The 19,511-nt window shown below is 38.1% G+C and overlaps 1 protein-coding gene across 1 annotated transcript in view; it reads right to left on the bottom strand.

Moving 5' to 3' along the window:
* rabep1 (rabaptin, RAB GTPase binding effector protein 1) overlaps nucleotides 1-19,511 on the bottom strand; it is a 54,605-nt gene that overhangs the window by 33,242 nt on the left and 1,852 nt on the right. Inside the window, exons 2-9 of the mRNA XM_051937660.1 lie at nucleotides 13,612-13,740; nucleotides 11,860-12,063; nucleotides 8,928-9,088; nucleotides 7,240-7,359; nucleotides 6,206-6,341; nucleotides 5,837-6,015; nucleotides 3,470-3,580; nucleotides 170-631 (exon numbers count right to left, since the gene is read on the bottom strand). Coding sequence (XP_051793620.1) covers nucleotides 170-631; nucleotides 3,470-3,580; nucleotides 5,837-6,015; nucleotides 6,206-6,341; nucleotides 7,240-7,359; nucleotides 8,928-9,088; nucleotides 11,860-12,063; nucleotides 13,612-13,740 — 1,502 coding nt within the window. The remainder of the gene's footprint in view (nucleotides 1-169; nucleotides 632-3,469; nucleotides 3,581-5,836; nucleotides 6,016-6,205; nucleotides 6,342-7,239; nucleotides 7,360-8,927; nucleotides 9,089-11,859; nucleotides 12,064-13,611; nucleotides 13,741-19,511) is intronic.

The raw sequence follows: 19,511 nt of genomic DNA, 5'->3' as shown, positions 1-19,511 counted from the left end.
AAGATACTTCATTTGTGCCAAGGAAAGACCAATAGATTGCCAGGATGTGTAAGGCAGTAAAAACTTGAACCCTACCCAGAGCTGTAAAATCTAATGTCCTGTCATAACCGTTATAGACCACATTCAGCCCCTGCAGCGTTCAGACTGTTGTAGCTGTGCGGTGACTCACCTCTTGCTGCAGCAGGTTCCACTCGCTGTCGCTGACGAGTCGGTATCCTGCAGGCGGTAAATATGCCGTGTCGGGGGCGTGAGAGATGCTGGACAGCAGCGACGCTGTCTCCTCCTGCTCGGGCGTCATGGCTTTGATCGCTTTCTCCTGATCTTTAGTCAGCAGGAAGTGACTCGCTGTCAGCTTGATCGAGCTAATGGACGAAGTTTCGCCAAAACTACTGTCTGTGACGCCACAGTCGGCCCCCACCAGGGGCCCAAAGTCCGACTCATCCAGGTGGCTGGCTGACTTGGCTTTGTGGTTGTGGCCGCCGAGGCCCTGCTGGGCGGACAACGAGGAGCCGAGGCTGTCCGTCGACTGGACTCTCCGAAGGTTGTCCTTGTAGGGGTCCGAGGGGCCGCCAGCCACCACCTCAGTGTCTAAGGAGTGCATGGAGCCGTGGGCGCTGTGGTTGGCATGAGGCTGGAAGAAAAGAAAAAAAAAAGTATAATTTTCAATCAAAACAAGGTACTTCTATAAAGTCAGATAAAGCAAAAAAAAAAGCCCGACCCTTTACAGTTTACAATTAATTACTTCTTAGGATGGGAGTCAATACAACTTTACAGATTGCAGTAGCATCGTAACTCGCATCTAAACTATAATATTAATGTGATTTGCAATCTTACTTCTCAATAGTTTGTGCAATATCAATTTCCATATCATGTGTAGCATGATATTTCATATTCTCATTTTTCAGGTGTAATATTTTAGTTTAATGTGTAATATTTCATTATCAAGTGGAATATTTAATTTTTATTTACAATACTTTCAATACATGTGCAAAATGTCAACATTGTTGACGCAATGCGCAATATTTTATTTTAACTTCCATCTCATTTTTCAGGTGCAATATTTCCTTTCTTTATTTCATCATCATGTGTAAAATTATTTTTATCTCATTATAAATGCCAGCCTTATTTTGTACTTTCAATTCTAGTCTTATTTCAGCTTATTTATTATATTTGAGTAATGTATCGTACTTGTGTCTTGTCGTTTTCTACTTTTATGCACTGTGTTATGTGTGTTATGTCATTTGCTGATGACTGAGCAATATCTTGCACAAGAATTTAGTTTAGGATGTGAATCAGTCAGGCAAGCATAAGATAAATTTGTACTCACTCATTCAACTTTTATGTCATTGCACAGAACATTGAGGTACAGAGGCCTCCTTTACAATGCAGCCAATTAAGAAAATATAAGACATAGGCACACAAAGATAGGAAACTGATAAATTCCAATACTAGAGCATTTCAAACAAACAACAAAAGAACAGTCAGAAGTAAAATCTGATTAAATAAAAATGTGTGTTGCCCTGAGGATAAAAATAAGTCCAGTTTTAGATTGTTCTGCAGATTATTGCAGGTTGCAAGTGCACAGCGGGTAAAAATAACATAAAGATAACAGAATAAAGTATTAATAGAATGAAAATGATTGTAGGTTTTCTCCTTAACCTTTAAACCTCCTATGCAAATTTAGAGCATTTATATATATTTTTTTACTGCAAAGCACTTTGGTTGAATATCTGTTGTTTCAAATGGACTAAAAAAAGCAAAGATGATGTTTTCTAAAGCGATGCAGACACTGTGTGCTTTTAATAACTTGTATGTTGGGCTAACTAGCAATGTCTGAAACGTACTAGCAGTCGAAAATTCTTTGCAGGACTAACTTTATGAATGAATCTCAGGTATTCCAGTGCAAATCTACATGGACACACATTCCTGCTGGTAGTTTCACATTGTTCTACTGAGCTACAATCATGGAAATGCAACAACAACAAAAAAACCTCCAACAACGGCAGGGGAAAATAGACTGCAAGTAAATAAACAAGGATATAAACAGCAGGTGTAAATAAAGAGATCTGCAAAGTAGGTATCAACAAAGTAGGTATCTGATTAGCAGCATTATCAAGCACTGTTCCAGTTATCAGTCTTGCTTATTATTTTACTACTTCCTGATAAAATAACAGTGTGCTACTTTGGCAGCTGCATCTCAACCAGTCAATCAACACTAGATAAATGTAAAAATCAATAAATAAAACATTCATGAAATACTGTAAAGTATAAATCATCCTCTTTGGTGACAATCAATGAAAAAAAAAGAAAAATAAACATATTTGTTGACCTCCGCAGCAAAGAAAGGAAACAGAACACGCAAACACAAACAATGAACTTTGCTGAACATAAACATAACTCCACCTTTAATCGAGTTTTTTTGCAAGCATGCAATTATTAATGCCTATTCTCACGCAGATTCAACAAACAGACAATCGCAACATGAAGACAAAATATTGACAAAAAGAGAAACGCAGCGTTTCTGTGTGCAACTCTATGAACTGAAATAAGTAAAGAGTAACATGGAGCTACAGATGACAGAACATTATGGTCTGTGTCTTCAGCAGAAAAGATAAGTTTCATTTCTATCACAGCAGTGTCTGTCAAAGCTACTGAGGTCCCAATATGTTAAATATTACTCCAATATTAAATCCGGTTCACAGCAGTGACCTTTAAAACGTGTCACTCCTCAGCTCTCTGTCCCCATATTTCCTGTCAGTGTCTACTGTGTCTGTCTAATAAAAACAGTTCCCAGTCCAGCCCACTGCAGTCCAACAGATCATTTGGGCAACAGCCAGGTGGGAAATCAGACCGTGAAACTGCTCAAACTGCAGCCAGAGGACCAATTTTTTTCAAATCCAACAGCAGATTTTTATCAGCCATCATGATCCAGTTAAAGTAAACAACAACAAACGCAGTCAAACTTTATAATCAGTCGAGAGCGAAGCAAAAAAAATAAGAGTCAATCAACAGCATCTCAAAGACATAAAATCATGAGACAATCTAATATGTCAAATAAGAAAACAGGCACTGGGATTCCAGGATAATTGAGACCCTTTTTTAATTTTTTTTTTTTTTTATATTTGACACATTAAACAATATTAGTACCTTTTCTTTGCCTTCAGAATCATTTTAAACCACAATCATATCAAAAAATAAGTCTAATTTTCCCTCCGATCAATTTTCTCACCACAAAGGCCAATTTGTTAAGAAATTACCCTGATCAAAATATGAAGAAAAACAGCACTTTTGAACGTCACAAAAACCTATTTTTCAGATCATCCCAGCTTTCGGCATAGGACCGCTGCATAACAAGGACAAGAGTGAAGGTGAAGCTCACGTTACTCAAAGGGAACATAATGTGACGTAATACAATAAGTGGCTGCTCTGTTCTCTCTGAGGGATGTATCTGATTACATGACGTTTGTACCTCCTCGACGCTCAGCCCCAGTAAAAGGTCCTCCAGAGGCTCGGTGTTGTCTCCTCCATCGTCGTCGTGCAGATCCTTCACTTGACTCAGTCTCTCTTTCTCATCCTCCTCCTACAATGGAGAAAAAAAAAAACATGTTTAATCCTTATTTGTCACATATTTCTCCAACTACTAAATCTACATTTACACTCAGTGGACACTTTACTAGACACACCCATGAAGTCTACTTCATTTAAACAGTACAGCCATAAATTCTACATTTACAGAGATTTACTGACATCATCTTTGAAGAAAAATCTGACTACATGTGTATAACTGAGGTCTACAGTCATTGTGAACTAGATTATATTGTTCATTCACTTCACAAACATGAATTTACACAGGTTTAGGTTTATAATTCTGAACACAGAGCATATAACCTAGAATTAAGGAAAGATTGCAGGCAAAAAAAAAATCTTATTTTTGATGCATTTTGAGATTTTTGAGATATTTTGCTTCCATTACACATTCCCATTCAGTCTTGTGGAAAGAAAGCAGCCATGATACACATTTAAGTTCTTACTGTACTGCACTTTGTCGATGGAGTTATTATGTAAAACAACAAATATTTACAGTTCAACATGGCAGATCATACAGAAACAGCTGCTGACTTGTCTGTATCATATTCCTCAGTAGTTTTTGTGCTGGGATTTGTCTAAAATGACTAAAATCTTCTCAAAAAGGACTCAATATTCGTCCAAAATGACTAAAACTTTCTCAAAAACAACTCAAAATTTGTCCAAAATGGCTAAAATCTTCTAAAAAATGACTTGATATTTGTCCAAAACAACTAAAACTCTCTCACAAACAACTCAATATTTGTCCAAAATGACTTAAACCTTGGACACTGAAACTTTTGTCTGACTTAACATCAGCTGTGCCTGCGAGGACTATGGGAAAAAGAATTGGGAATGGAAATCAGTAATGAGGCTTTGAACAATGCATGGAGTAATGCTAATTTCCTCAGTGTTTGTAACGGGTAAAAGCTCTACAACTTCAGATTTTACATCGTGTTCATATTTCTCCATCCCGGCTTCATAAATTTAATTCTGATCTTTCTCCGTTATGCCCCAAGTGTAAAATTGAACTGGGTACACATTGTTATTGGTCATGTGAAAAAATAAAATATTTCTGGTATGATGTACATGTGAATTAGGTAAAATATTCTCATTTTGTGATGTTACAGTGTGCTGACTATGCTACTTGGAATAACTGATGTCACCATCGCTGGTAAATACGAAAGACGACTTCATAGAATGCTTACATTTTGTGCGAGGAAATGTGTCCTTGTAAACTGGATTTCAGATAAAGTACCATGTAAAAATCAGTGGCATCAGACAATATTAGAATATGTAGGTTGTAGGTTGGACTAGCTAACCTGCAAACTGCATGGTAAAGATGATAATTTTCGCAAAATCTGGGACCCTTTTATGTCATCCATTGGTATGGACATCTCAGCACTTTTTTATAGAGGCTTTTCGTGAACCTTTCAAACCTCTACTGTATGTCTATTTGTATATTCACTCTATTTGTCTAGATTTCCTGTCTGTCTAAACTGTGCCAGAATGTTGTGTTGTGTTCTGTTTTGGTTTTCTTTTGTAACAAAAACAAAAAAATCCAATAAATATATTTGGGGGGGGGGGACATCAGCTGTGCCAAACATCTAAAGTTTTATTTATTTTACTACTTAACAGACATTTTTAAAATCTAAAACAGAAAAGTAAAACCTCAGACTACACTTTATTTGGATAAAGTTCTTCATTTTTTTTCCTTATGTAAATTTTAAAAAAGTGGTTGAAACATGTTATGTCTCACTTAACTGCTCTGAAATCTGAGCGTCTACTTTGTTTATTTAATAACGCATGCTCTCAACAGTTTAGATGTTAACAAACATCTATGTATTTCTACCCACCAAAACACGTGGAATTCAGATTATTAATTGTCTCTCTGACTCGGGTTGGTCTAACAGCAGCAAGAAGAATGGCCGGCTGTTGTGTCATAAATATTTATTTTCGATCTACAAATAGTGACGCACACCCACACTGCTGACAGACGACGAACTTCGTGATTTTTGGATTTGTGTTCTTCAAGTTAAAGACTGTAAACTAGCAAATCACACAAGAGATCATCCCATAATGTATTAACTGCAGCCACGACTCAGAGGATAAAACTTCTCAGCTGGAAAGACAAAACTGAATTATCTGTCAACCCTCTGGCTGAATCTGCAGACTGAAAACTGAAGCTCTGAAAGTCCGTTTCTCCAGAGCTGCACCCTTTTCACTCCACACACAGTAAAGAGTTTTATATCACTGCTGCTGCTTTGTGTACCTGGTCCTTCTTCTTCATCTCCTCCACCTGCCGGAGCTGCTCTGAGGACAACACACTCTCTATCCTCTGCATGTCCCTCATGAGGAGGCGCTGAGACTCCAGGAACTGGTCGTTGGCTCGCTGCCACGTGTGCTTCAGCTGGTTGTGCTGCTGCCGCTCCAACTCCAGTTTATGACAGACTGAGAACGAACCAGAGAGGAGAGCTTTAGGATGTGGTTTACTTACAAAAAGGTGACAGACACACAACAGAGAACATCGCTGTGTCTGAGAGTTTCTTTAACAACACAAGCAGCAAACTAATAGAGCTTTTTCATAACCATAGCAGACCAAGCATCATCCTTTTGACAACTAAGAAGTGGAAGAAAATACCCTCGTGGAGCTCTTTCCGCAGTTTCTCTGCATCCTCCTGCAGGACGGACTTCTGAGTGTTCAACACGGCCACGTACATCTCCAAATCCGTACGACATGACTTCTCAGCCTCGAGGACGTGATTCAGCTCCTTGACCTGTAAAAGAAAAACTCTATTTGATTTCAACAGACATTTTCCTATTAGAAGTTGGTTGTTTTGACCACTTCGAGGCAGCAGAACAGGCTGTAAACACAACTCCAAGTAAGGTTTTAGCATCACATTTGTTGTCTATTTACACATCCTGCAGACATGTTAACTTGAAAAAGATCTTTTCTTTTTTTTTTTTTTTTTACTGGTATTTGCATGGGCAAATTACAATACAGGTGTACTGGAATTCTAGCGTGTTGCTAAAAATCAGCTTTGGAAAAAAAAAGAAGAGAAGCAAAAAACAGAAGCTATAAACAAATACACAATATATGAACAGAAGAATAAAATAAATGCACATAATAAAAAGAATGATAAAGATATTGAAATAACTACTCTGAGTAGGTATTGCACATATTATACAGTGTGCAGGCATACAGGAGTAACATATGACTTATGGCTACTTTAATTTTATTTCCTTTCATTTTGTTGTTTATACTGAAATTAAAAAAAAACACTTTATGTATGAGCCGGTTACCAAGCTGCTATAGAATAAAACAGTAATAAAAAATATAAAATAGTAATAATAAAAATAGTAATATAAAATAGTAATAATACTGCAGTATAATTTTCATACAATGAAATGCAAAGATTTTTTTGAATGACTGAAGTACAAATACATTAAATTAGAAGATCTTTTTTAATTTTACAAGATTGTTGATGATAAAAGACACTCACAAGCTCTGAATATTTTTCTAATCTAATGAGAAAATGACACGACAAACTTTACTGTGTGTAAAAATGTGGAAGTAGACGAAGGGTTTTCTACTTCATTTCAATTTCATGCAAATTTAACATGATCTAAGGCATTATTTCTTCCTAGTGAAAGGTGGATTAGGTGCAGACTAACCTTCGAGGCCTCCAGCTCCTTCACTCGCTCCTCAGCAGTGGTCAGTTTGGCCTTCAGTGCTGCAATCTCCTGCTCCATGGGCATCACTACCGAGCGCAGCTTCTCCGCATCCTCCTGGGCCTTTGAAGGGTTTCGAACAGCATCATTAAAAATGCAAACATATGTACAGTTACACAAGAATTACAGAGGTTACAGTCTGATGATGGGCTCTGTTTTCTTTTGCAGCCAAAAAAAACATTCCTGTATAAATTCACTCAGATATGAGGTAGCAAACAGAAAACTTAAGAGATATTTTTTGTTCCCCGCATTATTCTGCCCATTAAGCACCTGGAACCTACATTAACCACAGCACGATGATCAACAGTTCAGCTTATTTAAAAAACAACAGCAGCTTTCAACAGATGACTTGAATATTTCTATTTGTAAAGAATTAATCATTCTAGTGGAGTGTATCTGCTGTGAAAATTTAAAAAAGCTAACAGTTTGGAACCTTTCTAATATGACGTAACGCTGGCGAAGTCGTCCGAAATAGTTTTTGTGCTTTGGATAACATTCAGATGTGGCTCTCTCGGGCACTAATCACTCATGTAGTGGCAACAGCTTCAAGACCCTGCTGACAGAGTACCTGTTTCTGGTCAATATCAGCTTTTCTGCAGCTGAATTACTTCCATACAACTGGCATGTGTTCATTTTTGCAACCAGATCTTTGTTTTGAGTGTTTTTCTCCTGTTCTTTTGCTGCTCACATGTGGATCCTGCACGTAACAAAACTCTGTGTTTTTCAAATAGAGAAAAAAGGAAACCTTCAAGAATACCTAAACTGGATACATTGTACATGTATACATGTACATTATTCCTGTAAAGTTTTGGTATCAAATTGTTTCGACATCAAAATTGTGATGCTATAACTTTTTGTAGCCTCAAGCAAAGATCCGGTGCTCTCCCTTCTTTCCGACTCACCACATTTGCTTTTATTTTCAACTGAAGTCATATTTATCAGCCTTCAAACAGCTCCCACCGTAGCCACAAAACAGTTTATAACGCTCCTTTTTTCACCTGTAAGCACATCTTAGCTTGTAAAATTGGTGAAACATTTTCAAGTTCCAGTCCTGTTTATGAATCGATCATTTGATGTCTGTCATAAAGATTTGTGTTTTTTTTGCCTGTAAGCGGTTAGGCTTTGGGTCCAAGTGATTTGCGGTGCATTTTTGGATCTCTCTCTGCATAAACACGTGCTTTGATTTATCAATTTCTCCTTTGTCTACAACTCGATCTATCAGCATGGGTGAAGTGTGGGTGGAGGCCAACAGTCATCTGCTGCATTTATTGGCAGCTTTTGAGCGATCCAATCAAACCTGAAGGATGTGATGTAAATCGCTCTCTTAATCATAGTGCACCCACATATTCAATCCTCCTCAGGAACACACGGGCGCTGTAACTATGTTTTCTCGAGGCTGGAATCGTTGTTTTTCCTATCTTGCAAAATCCAGTATTGGTCAACACACCGTAAGGAGTCCAGCTGGCTCAAGAGTCTGGCGCATTTTTAGAGGGGAAACTTGAGGGGAAATGCAGAAACTCGAGACTCTAGATAAACACAAAATATCAGTTCTCCATCTCAGAGAACATTAATGAATAACATTTCTATAGTCGGAAATATAGTCCCTAAATTGTACACAGTAAGACGCCTACCTTCTTCATTTCATCCTCCAGGTTCTCCTCCTCCTGACCCTCGGTGAGCCGGCGTCTCAGATCGCCCAGTTCCCTCTCCACAGCCTCTCGATACTGGTTCCACTGGGCTCGCTCCTGCTCCAGGCGCTGGTGGAACTGGACCTCATATTCACACACTGTGTCTGTGGGACGACACACACATAAGGAACATGAAACAACACCAAAAACATGCTTGACCAGTCATTTAGTCGAGCTCGAATCCATGAAATCTGCTTTGTTTTTTTTTAACTGTGGAGACAAAAAAAGAAACCCCACGGTTCATACTGGTGGAACGTTTGCTTCGTATTTCTAGATAATTTTGATTTTTCCTCGAATATCCCCTCCTGATGGGTATGTAGACACAAATATTGCAACTAATAATTATTGTCATAATTGATAAATCTCACAAACTTCTTGTTGATTTTTTGTCATAAATGTTTCAAAAGCATTCAAAAAGTATCGTAAATGCTTGTTTTGTGCAAACAACTTATACCAAATGATATTACAACAATGTAAAACATGGGAAAAAAATTTACATTTCTGAGCATGAATCAACACATTTATGGCATTTCTCTACACGAGTTGCTTAAATATTACAATTTCTCAGCAACAACTTCTCCAAAACTTGTCTGCACTTTATTTTAATTCATTCTAATATATTTCTTTTAGATTCTATTGCACACTTTATGTCTTATATGCTGTTATTTTTCTCATCTCTCACCTTTTTTAGGGTTTTTGTCAATCTGTTTTATTTTTTCTATAAATCTTTAAGCCCTTTTTTCACCTTGTCTATACTGTTTCTGATCAATTAGAATAAATTAATAAAATTTTCATTGCATGTTTTATTTAATTGCATTGTCTTTCTCACAAATTAGCTGTATGTCAACTTGAGCAAGATAATCAAATAAAATCTACAGAAAATTTGACTATGATATCACTTTAGGACATCCAATGGTGCTACGAACACAAGCGTTAGACACCAATATAAAAACAGATGCAAAACATTACCAGCTCACATCATCTGTCAGCGCCCATCAGCTCACCACACTTCATTTTTTGGTGTGTCTGACATCCCCTAATCGCACAGTGTAAAGTCAACAACATCCTCCTGACACTCTGTTAAAAGGTTCTTCACATGCAACAGCAGAAAAAGCACAGCTGAAATTATTAAAATGAATGATGATTTAGTTTTAACTGACTCTACACCGCCTTGGGTCACAGTCATACTAGTTTGCATCCAAATGTTACGCAAATGTAACCAAATTTGCTGAAAATCTACAAACGAAAATGCAAATTATGTGTCTGTGTAGCGTCTCAGTTATCCAGGTCATGGTAATCCCAGAAGCCATAGGCGTCAGTTTAGGGGGGGACGGTGGGGACGTGTCCCCCCCACTTTTTGTCAGGGGTCATTTTGTCTCCAACACATTCAAATTCTTCACATGTAAGCCGTTGTAAACCCAGTTATTTTCAGTAGTATAGAAAATTCTGACGCTCCTGAACGCACCATCCGCACTCGGCAGAGAGTTGCACAGACATGCAGCACACCTTCGTGAGGTTAAAAAAAAACACAAAAAAACGCGCAGATGCTAAATTTGCGCCTGTGCCAAGTGGAAGCTCCGACCAGAGGCGTGCAGGGGCAAAATTTCGGCCCGGGAGAATTAGTACTATAGCGGCCCACAGACCCCTCTACCCCCATGTACTGATAGCGCAACAGCTTGAGCCTCCGCCTTCGGTGCGGTGGTTACGAGTTCGAGCCCAGCTTGTGGCATTTTGCCACCGTTCTTCGACATTTTCTCAAAGTGCTGTGGTCTCCATCCCCCCCACTTTTAAAAACAAACTGACGCCCTTGCCAGAAGCTTCAGTAAAAAGCAACTGAACTTCTCTTTAAGGATTAAAAAATAGTTGTTGAAGAAGTCAAGTTGCTTTTACTAAATCTCCCGGGGCAAATTTGTGTGTACTTCTATGCACTACTCTTATAGCAATAATAGAGGTTGAAGGGCACCAATTCTCTTGTCAAATGTCATTAAACCGCTACAGACGAAGGCTTTGCAACAACTCAAACAACAGTAAAATACTGCAGAAATCCTGATAGAAATACAGCATCTCTGTCATTTATTAATAAGAGGAATCCTTATTTCCCCACACAAATCTTTTCAGTCATGATTCATTCACTGAACCGGTTTCTGTCGTACTCCGTCACGTAATTACAGACACCTCATCTCAGCATGAAATTCATATGTATTTTGGCTTTTTTTGGTCAAATTTCCAACTCCAAAGCAAAAAATGCATAGAAAAACAGCTAGAAATCACACTAGTCTCACAGCTAACAAGGACACTTAAAGGGAGAATGGTAGAGCGGTTGAAAAAAACCCAAAGGAAAAATCATCAGCAATGAAATAATAAGAACTGAGGATAAAAACAGCTCATAGTTAAATGTTTTAACCTGTTTTGTTAATTGGCATTTCATTTAGTCAACCATAATCAACATTCCTGTTTGCTGAATATTCAGAAATAACAGGAAAATGCATTGACTTTGCTTTGCTTTTCTACTATTACAAGTCAAAATAAACATCAGTTACCAGACATCCTTCTCTTTTACCTACATTTAGACCAGTTTATTAAGTCCATTGACATTAAGCAGCATGTTTAAAAAAAAAAACTAAACACAGTTTTCACACCTGCAGACTTTGCCAAAAACAATCAGCTCTCTCACGCTTTCCACTGCTGTACAGACGACCAAATCAGCATCACCTGGAAAACTTCATTAACTGTGAGAAACCACTCAGAGCATGAAATGAGGACGGCGATTTTGCTGAAACCAAGGAAAATTTGGTGCCGTCTTTCCATAATTATCCCACAACATTAAGAACAGAGGTTTTCACTGCATCGTGCATGTAACAGCAGCTTAGTTTACCTTTCATGATGGCCTGCAGCGAGGCCACTTCCTCCTGCCACTGGCTGCGGACCTGGTCGATGGCTTCCTGCTTGGTGTTTTCCGACACGGTGGCCACCGCTTTGATGGTCTCTATCTCGGCCCGGGCCTGAGCCAGCTGGGTCTGGACGGAGCTCAGCTCGGTCTGGGCGCTCTCCAGCGCCGCCGTCTGCCTCTTGAGCTCCTCTGGAGAGGGACGAGATGGATCAAACATGACATGAATGATGCAGGATGGAGAGAAACGAGCAGGAATAAAAGGAAGGCTGAACAGGAGAAGAGGGGGAAAAGGCTTACAGATGAGCCAAAAGCCCAGCCTGGTGAGGCAGAGATAAAGACGGAGACACAGGGGTTTACTTGTCGCTGGCGAGGTTTCAGACTTCAATTATCACTTGAACTAATTCAGCACAGGTTAACCCTCTGAACCCCAAGTAGTTTCATATTTTTACTCAGTGTGGGCTCAGTTTTAACTACATTATGTCGTCCTTTAGCTCGATAGAAACAGAAATCAAAAATGTCTTCTGTTCAGTGTGACAGAAAAATCAGAAAAAAGTTGGAATTTCTTTAAATATTTACATACAACAAAAACCCTACATTTTTTCATGTCCAGCAGGTGCTACTATGATGCAAAAATGGTGTTTCTACACATTAAAGTCATTGTACTACTTGTATTTTTAAAACTTATACAAACTTTGCAATTTTCACACAACTCTGCGCATAGAAAAATATTTGCTGAATGTATTTTCCAACAGTTTGCTTGCAACTTCCTCCTCCGTACACCGTCTTTGAGTCATGCAGCATTCAATTTATGGCAGAAGTATATTTTTTCTCAGTCGCACTAATTTGTTTCTGTATTTGTCTCCTCTCTACTCGATGTAAACACTGCCTGCAATTCAGCCGAAAACATCCTAAATTTTTGACATGTGACTGTTGGTCGCAGCTGAATCATTCGTGGCTTCACAGTTGAGCCAAGCAGTGCAGATTTTTTTTCTTTTGCAGAACATGGTTAGTACAAACGGTGTATTTTGTGGAGTACTTTACAGCATGTAAAATAAAGTGATCTTGATTAAACAACACAATTTTAAGCTTATATTTGCCAAATTGTCCCAGAAGAAGCAAATATCACATTCTTAGTTCAAAAACCTTTGGATAATTTTAAATCGTTCTTCCTGTTTTGACAGGTTCTGGCTGGTAAATGGTATAATGTTGGCGATGTTTTTAAAGACAACATGCCTTTCAAACCGTGCTACACTGACTTAATGTCCAAGGTTTAACAGAATTTCTCTTCATGATTTAAACAGAAAAATAAGCTGCATTATGTAGAGTTTGTTGATTAGGATATCTAACACTTCCCTAGAGAGGTACAGAATTACTGAAACCTGACAATATACCACAGTTTCACCTGTTTAGACCTTACAATGAAGCAAACTTAAATTCTGGCCACTCATCTGAAGCTGTTAAATTCTTCCTTTCAAGAGGCATGATAATGTACCATTTTTTCAAAAGAAAACTACAAAAATTAGAGCAAGATTGAAAAAAAAAGTTCAAAATCTGTAGCATAAATAGGTTTCTGTGCCGTTAATCTTCTTGCAAACTACTTCCATCCTCATCAGAACCATATGCAGCACAGCCCATTTTTATGTCTATGGCTTTACAGAATCCCTGCCCCTCCTTTCAATGACTAAACCAGAAAATGCAGCTGCAATGTGTCCAGTGTAATGACGATGATTTCCATACCTTCCTTGGACAGGTAGAGCTCTTTGAACTTGGCTCGTTTCTGGTTGAACTCGGCCTCCAGCTGCTGCTTGAGTTTGATGAACTCGGCCCTCTCCTGCTCCAGAGCCGCCACTCGCTGCTGGAGCACCTCTGCACGACCAACAGGAGAAAGTAACAACAAACCAAAGCTGTAATTAATCAACTGTTGAACACATTTAATTAAAAGATGATTGTTTGAATGAAAGGCAAGCACCCACAAAATCAATTTTCGCTCATTATATTGGCCATGTAATGAGGTCTCATTAGCAAGACCTCAAATGAAAGGTGGAGTAACAATAAGCAATCCTTACAATACAGTTGTGCAGCAACAAAACTATCTTCAATCCAGCTTTTTGCTGCTTGTTCTCTAAGGAGACAAAATATTTTTGGCTACTGGACTTTTTAAGAACTGTGATGCAAAATTTTCTATTTATTAGACCATCATTTATTGACCATTCAAGAAAATGATGGCTGCATGAATAAATTGTGGAAATGCTTGTTGTGTTGAGTCCCTATTTATTTATTTTATTTAACCTTTATTTTACCAGGAAGTCCCTTGAGATTAAAAATGTCTTTTCTGAGGGAGACCTGGCCAAGACAGCATACCAATTCAGACAATGTAAAATGTGTAGTATAAGAATATAAAAACAATTAAGACAATTACGATATATAAATACAAATAATAAAACAGGTTCAACAAAAACAAAAGAAGAAAAAGAGAAAAACAGGTCAGGAAAAACAGTTACACACATGGATTACATTTTCCTTTATCAGGTTTTTAAATTGATTCAGGGAGACAAAGTCACTGAGCTTTAAAATGTTTTGGAGATTGTTCCATGACCAAGGTGCATTGTGGGAGAAAGCTGCTCTGCCAAGCTCACAGTGAATCCTGGGTACCTGTAAGGGCAGCCATCTGGCGGAGCAAGAGTCATAGGAGGTCTTGATGGGTGAAAGAAATTTACCTAAATACGATGGAAGTTTGCCCAGTAATGCTTTGTAAATAAAGATGTACCAGTGCTGCTGTCTCCTTATGCTTAATGAAGGCCAGGAAATGAGATTGTACAGAACACAGTGATGGGCATTGAATGGAGAGTGAGTGATAAAATGTAAGGAACTGTGATAAACAGAGTCCAGCCGCCGCAGCAAGGTAGAGGCAGCATGCATGTAAATAATAACCCCATAATCTAACGCACTTAAAAACATTGACTGGACTATTGTTTTTCTGACTGCTAGATTTAAACAGGCCTCATTACGAAAAGAAACCCAGCACGATCCTCAACTTCTTTACTAAGTTCTAAATATGCTGTTTAAAAGCAGGGCTGCAACTAACGACACGTCGACTAATCGTCTGCGCACGATATGTCATCAAAAGCGGAAGTGAGTGCGCAATGCAACAGAAATCACCGTCCAACCGAGCGCGGAACACGGACAGACATCAGCACTGCATTGTGCATATATTATGTATGCACGATGCAGCGCGGACATCCGCGATCTATCATAAACGTGGATGTCAGCGTTTACTATACAGCTGTAGCTAAACGTGGACATCTGCGCTGCATCGTGCATACATAATATATGCACGATGCAGTGCCGATGTCCGTCCATGTTCCGCGCTCCAATCGGACGTTGATTTCTGTTGCATTGCGCGCCCACTTCCGCTTTTGATGACGTATTGTGCTCAGATGATTAGTCGACGCGTCGTTAGTTGCAGCCCTATTTAAAAGACAATTTTTCATCCATCCAAATACTGAGGTACTTGTATGAGGAATCGCCACCAAAAGTAAAAATACTGGTGATATTTTTTAAGTTACAATGAGATTTGGAGAAAATAAGATATTTAAATGGTTGTATTTATATAGCGCTTTTATCCAAAGCGCTTTCACCCATTCACACACTGATGGCGGAAGCTGCCATGCAAGGCGCTAACCACAACCCACCAGGAGCAATTAGGGGTTCTCAGGGACACCTCAACATGAGCTCGACGGGCCGAGGATCGAACTGGCAACCTTCCAGTTGCAAGACGGCCACTCTACCCACTGAGCCATGCCGCCCCAAATAAGATATTTACTGTTGGTAGCGTTAAGGACCAGTTTTAGACCAGACAGTGAGGCCTGAAGCTGATTTAAAGCATTCTGGAGATCATCAATGGCTTGATTTGGGGAAGAGGCAACTGAGTAGATAACAGTATTATCTGCGTACAGATGCAGTTTAGCTTTATGAATATCCATTCCAAGGTCATTTATAAATATAGAAAATAGGATGGGGGCTAAAACTGAACCTTGAAGCACACCTTTACTTATTTCCAGAAAGTCTGACTTGTGACCATCTGTAAAAACACACTGGGACCTGTCTGCTAGGTAGCTAGCAAACCACCGCCTCCTCACCCAGCCCAATCTCTGTAAGTCTGTTTAGCAGCAGGTCATGGTCCAAAGAATTAAATGCCTTGGGTAGCTGAAGGCAATTTATGTAGCTGAATAAAATAACTCGGGCTTTAACTGAAGATAATTTTCAATACTGGTTAATCTTCTGATTGTTTCATGAACAACATTTTTAGGTTAATTTACTGACAAAATTCAGAGAAAATTCCAAGAAAAACAAAAAAATAAAAACCGAACAGTAGTGGATTCATTTCCTGTCTTAACACTGATGATGTGATGTGAGATTAAATATAGTCCTGGATATAATTCATTGTAACAACATAATGTAGCTGAAATTTAAATGTATACTTAAGGAATACTTAAGAGGTAAAGTACTTTTACTGAATTATCTGAAAACAAAGTAAAATAAATTTGCGGCCTAAGAGCTGTTTTACACTTTAAGGATTTATTTGAATGAGAAAGAAGAAAGAAAAACGCAAAGAATAAAGCAACCAGTGGAAAAAATGTTGCATAAATAGATTTTTCTTTGCTATTAATCATCATCTTGCAAACTACAAATCCTACCATGGCATCCTCTTGCAAAGGTCCTGCTTTTAAGGATGGTAAACACTGAATTAGACTGGATTAACCAAATTGAATTAAAACTATTAAATCCAACCATACAGATGTTTAATTGCCATTGTTAACATTTCACTGAATATAAACATCCTGCTTTAATTCCAAATGCTACCTCTAAAATATTGAAATTTGTTAAGTAACTGCTGACTACTTGGGGCTAGACAGAGTGTACATTTCAAAATTTTTCTTCAGCTCTTCATTTTATTCATTTTCATTCAGCTTTACTCCCTGATATCCACTCAAGGACATTTATGGACATAATTACACATAAACAAACAAGAGAAAAGTAAGTGGACAGCAGCAATTTCTGAGCAGCAACAGGTAAATCCATTAAATAATAAAAAAAAGGGAAAATAAATGATAGATTAATAGGCAGTAAGATACTGAAATGAGCAGATTTTAGTAACAATTAAACAGTAACGTAAGGTGGCCACGATACGTATTTTTTCACGCTTGTTTCTTGCATTGTAAAAACAAAGAAAAATAAAGTACACAGCCACATTGTGGATAATCTTTAAGCTTATAACAGATCACAGAGCCACTAAAAAAGCCTTAACTTGCAATCAAAACACTGTTACGGGTCACAGGTTTTTCCTTCACCAAGTGCAGCTTAAATCTGATTTATTTCACCTCTTATTTAAAAGAGAGACGATGATATTCCCAAACGCAGACAGATAAACGGAAACATTTACAGCTCCTCCACAGTCATGTGAGAGCTGAACAAACTCTGCAGAAATTCCACCACCACATAGTCACGTGGCCTCTTGTTGTATTTTAGCACAACGTATGCTAAGCTCTTTTGTACGTTCGTGATTTACTTTCACTCAACACGGACATGTGTGTTTTACTTGGTGGTTTTAAAGTGATGTCTACCTGAACTAGCTGTTGTTGACTTTTTGTTCTGCTGTGAAAAACTCAAGCGTTTATGTGAGGAAGTCACAAAGATCAGATGAATCACCGTGTAAACAAAGCTGGTAATTAACCAGCAGATAACCGACACCAACTATGTGTAAAGGATGAGCCGTAATCTCATTTTTGCAGCCACAGAAATGTGTCAGCAGCTTGAATGTGTCAGCTGAAACTCGTTAACAATGGACAAAGTCTAGATTAAAAAAGTATGACTGACAGTGGACCAAGAACTGAGTTGACCTCTGAGTATTTCTAATATTATACATCATTTTTAATAAATGTATGCAACGGTAAGTCTTAGGGACAGACACTTAGGGCAATATTAAATCATAAACTGGCATTATTGTGGAGGTTTTATACCATTTACAGACAACAGATCACTGCAGAATAAGGAAAAACAGATGTATTTAACTTATTAACCAACAGAGGATTTACTAAAATCTTCAGCTTTCTCAGAAGCTGCATCACACGCTGCTAAAACCATTACAACACACTCCATTTCCGAATGTTATTTGTTTTGTACATTTCTCATCTTAAACTAAATAAAGCCAATTGTCCAGGAAAAGCAATTACAAAACATGTCAGCATTTAGTTGTCGTTTGTTTGTCAAGGTTTAGGTGATAATTTCACTGTGTACCGACACAGACCTGACACTATATTAAACAGATCACTCAAATGGCTGTCAGATATTAACAAATACAGACGAACAGTCTGTCCAGGTCTGAACTGGAGAGATTACGGTGCTGTTTAATGTTTGTAGCAGTCACTACTAGATCATTTTTATACTGTGGTTCTCTCATATTTCACTGCATGATGAAAAAGGGACCAAAGTTGCATATAAAAAAGATATTTGTTGCTGGAGTATTAACTCTAAAGCTGCTGAAAGAAACGAGACGTACAGTGAAATACATTGATGATATGCATCTAAATAAGGTGCAAAATAATGGCTTTAAGCGTAAATATATAAGGCTTTTCCAAATGATGGAAAACAGGGCTGAGTAATACATATTGCAAGTATTTTGACAGATCCAGGTTATGATTTTAGTGGTATTGATCATTTTTGCATTCGTTTTCCTCTGAAAAACAAAAAATATAAAAATGTCAATGTGATATTTGCTGTGATCTGGACCAAACAGATGCTTTCTTGCATCAGGAGAATATGATTTGTGGGCTAGAGCACTTCTCTAGCATTATAATATGACATTAATAATGGCAGCTTGTGACACATTTCACATTTATCAAAAAAATTACTTCTTCTGGATATTGCACGAGGCCATATTGTGATTTTAATAAAAAATTCAAAAGTCCCTAGTGGAAATTCCTTATAAAGACTCAGTTGTAGCTGTGATTGATGACAAACCAGAAATTGTTATCTGGACGGTGAGACTGGGCTAGTAAATAAAATCCTGCAAAAATAAATCCACAATATCCATTTCCTGTAGGACCTCAGGATGGTCCCTGGACCCCTGATTGAGAACCAGCAGAAAAGACAAACCAGCGTACTGTTTTCTGGTCTCTGACGCCCGAATGTGCAGATAGAACATAGCAGATAGTACTGGACTGATCATGATATCAATATTTTCAATATCCACGTTATTTGTGTGACTTTATCAGGACAAAAAGTGCAGCAAAACATGCTTTTGTCACAATTACACTGAGTTCAAATATGATATGTGATATCTGAATCTATTTTCTGCGGGGGATTCAACAACTTAGTGGTTTTTAATTAAACAAATGCACGCCACAGGCTACACAGCGAAAGGTAAAGTGACAGCTGTACGGCACAAAAGTAGACTAAACAAACAGAACTCAAGTCAACACACATCCTTGGCAGAGGTCTACATGTTAAGCACATTTTCTAGCTTTCTATTGGGCCTAACTACTTTTGAAATGAAAATTAACAAGAACAGACTCTCTCAAAGATAGTTTACAATCTACATTGTTTGAATAAATATTTAATACTGTAATATCTTTATT

This window comes from Acanthochromis polyacanthus, chromosome 17 (assembly GCF_021347895.1).
Source record: "Acanthochromis polyacanthus isolate Apoly-LR-REF ecotype Palm Island chromosome 17, KAUST_Apoly_ChrSc, whole genome shotgun sequence".
Classification (NCBI taxonomy): Eukaryota; Metazoa; Chordata; class Actinopteri; family Pomacentridae; genus Acanthochromis; species Acanthochromis polyacanthus.
Note: the sequence above shows the minus strand (reverse complement) of the source record. Positions and strands in the feature narration are given on the sequence as shown.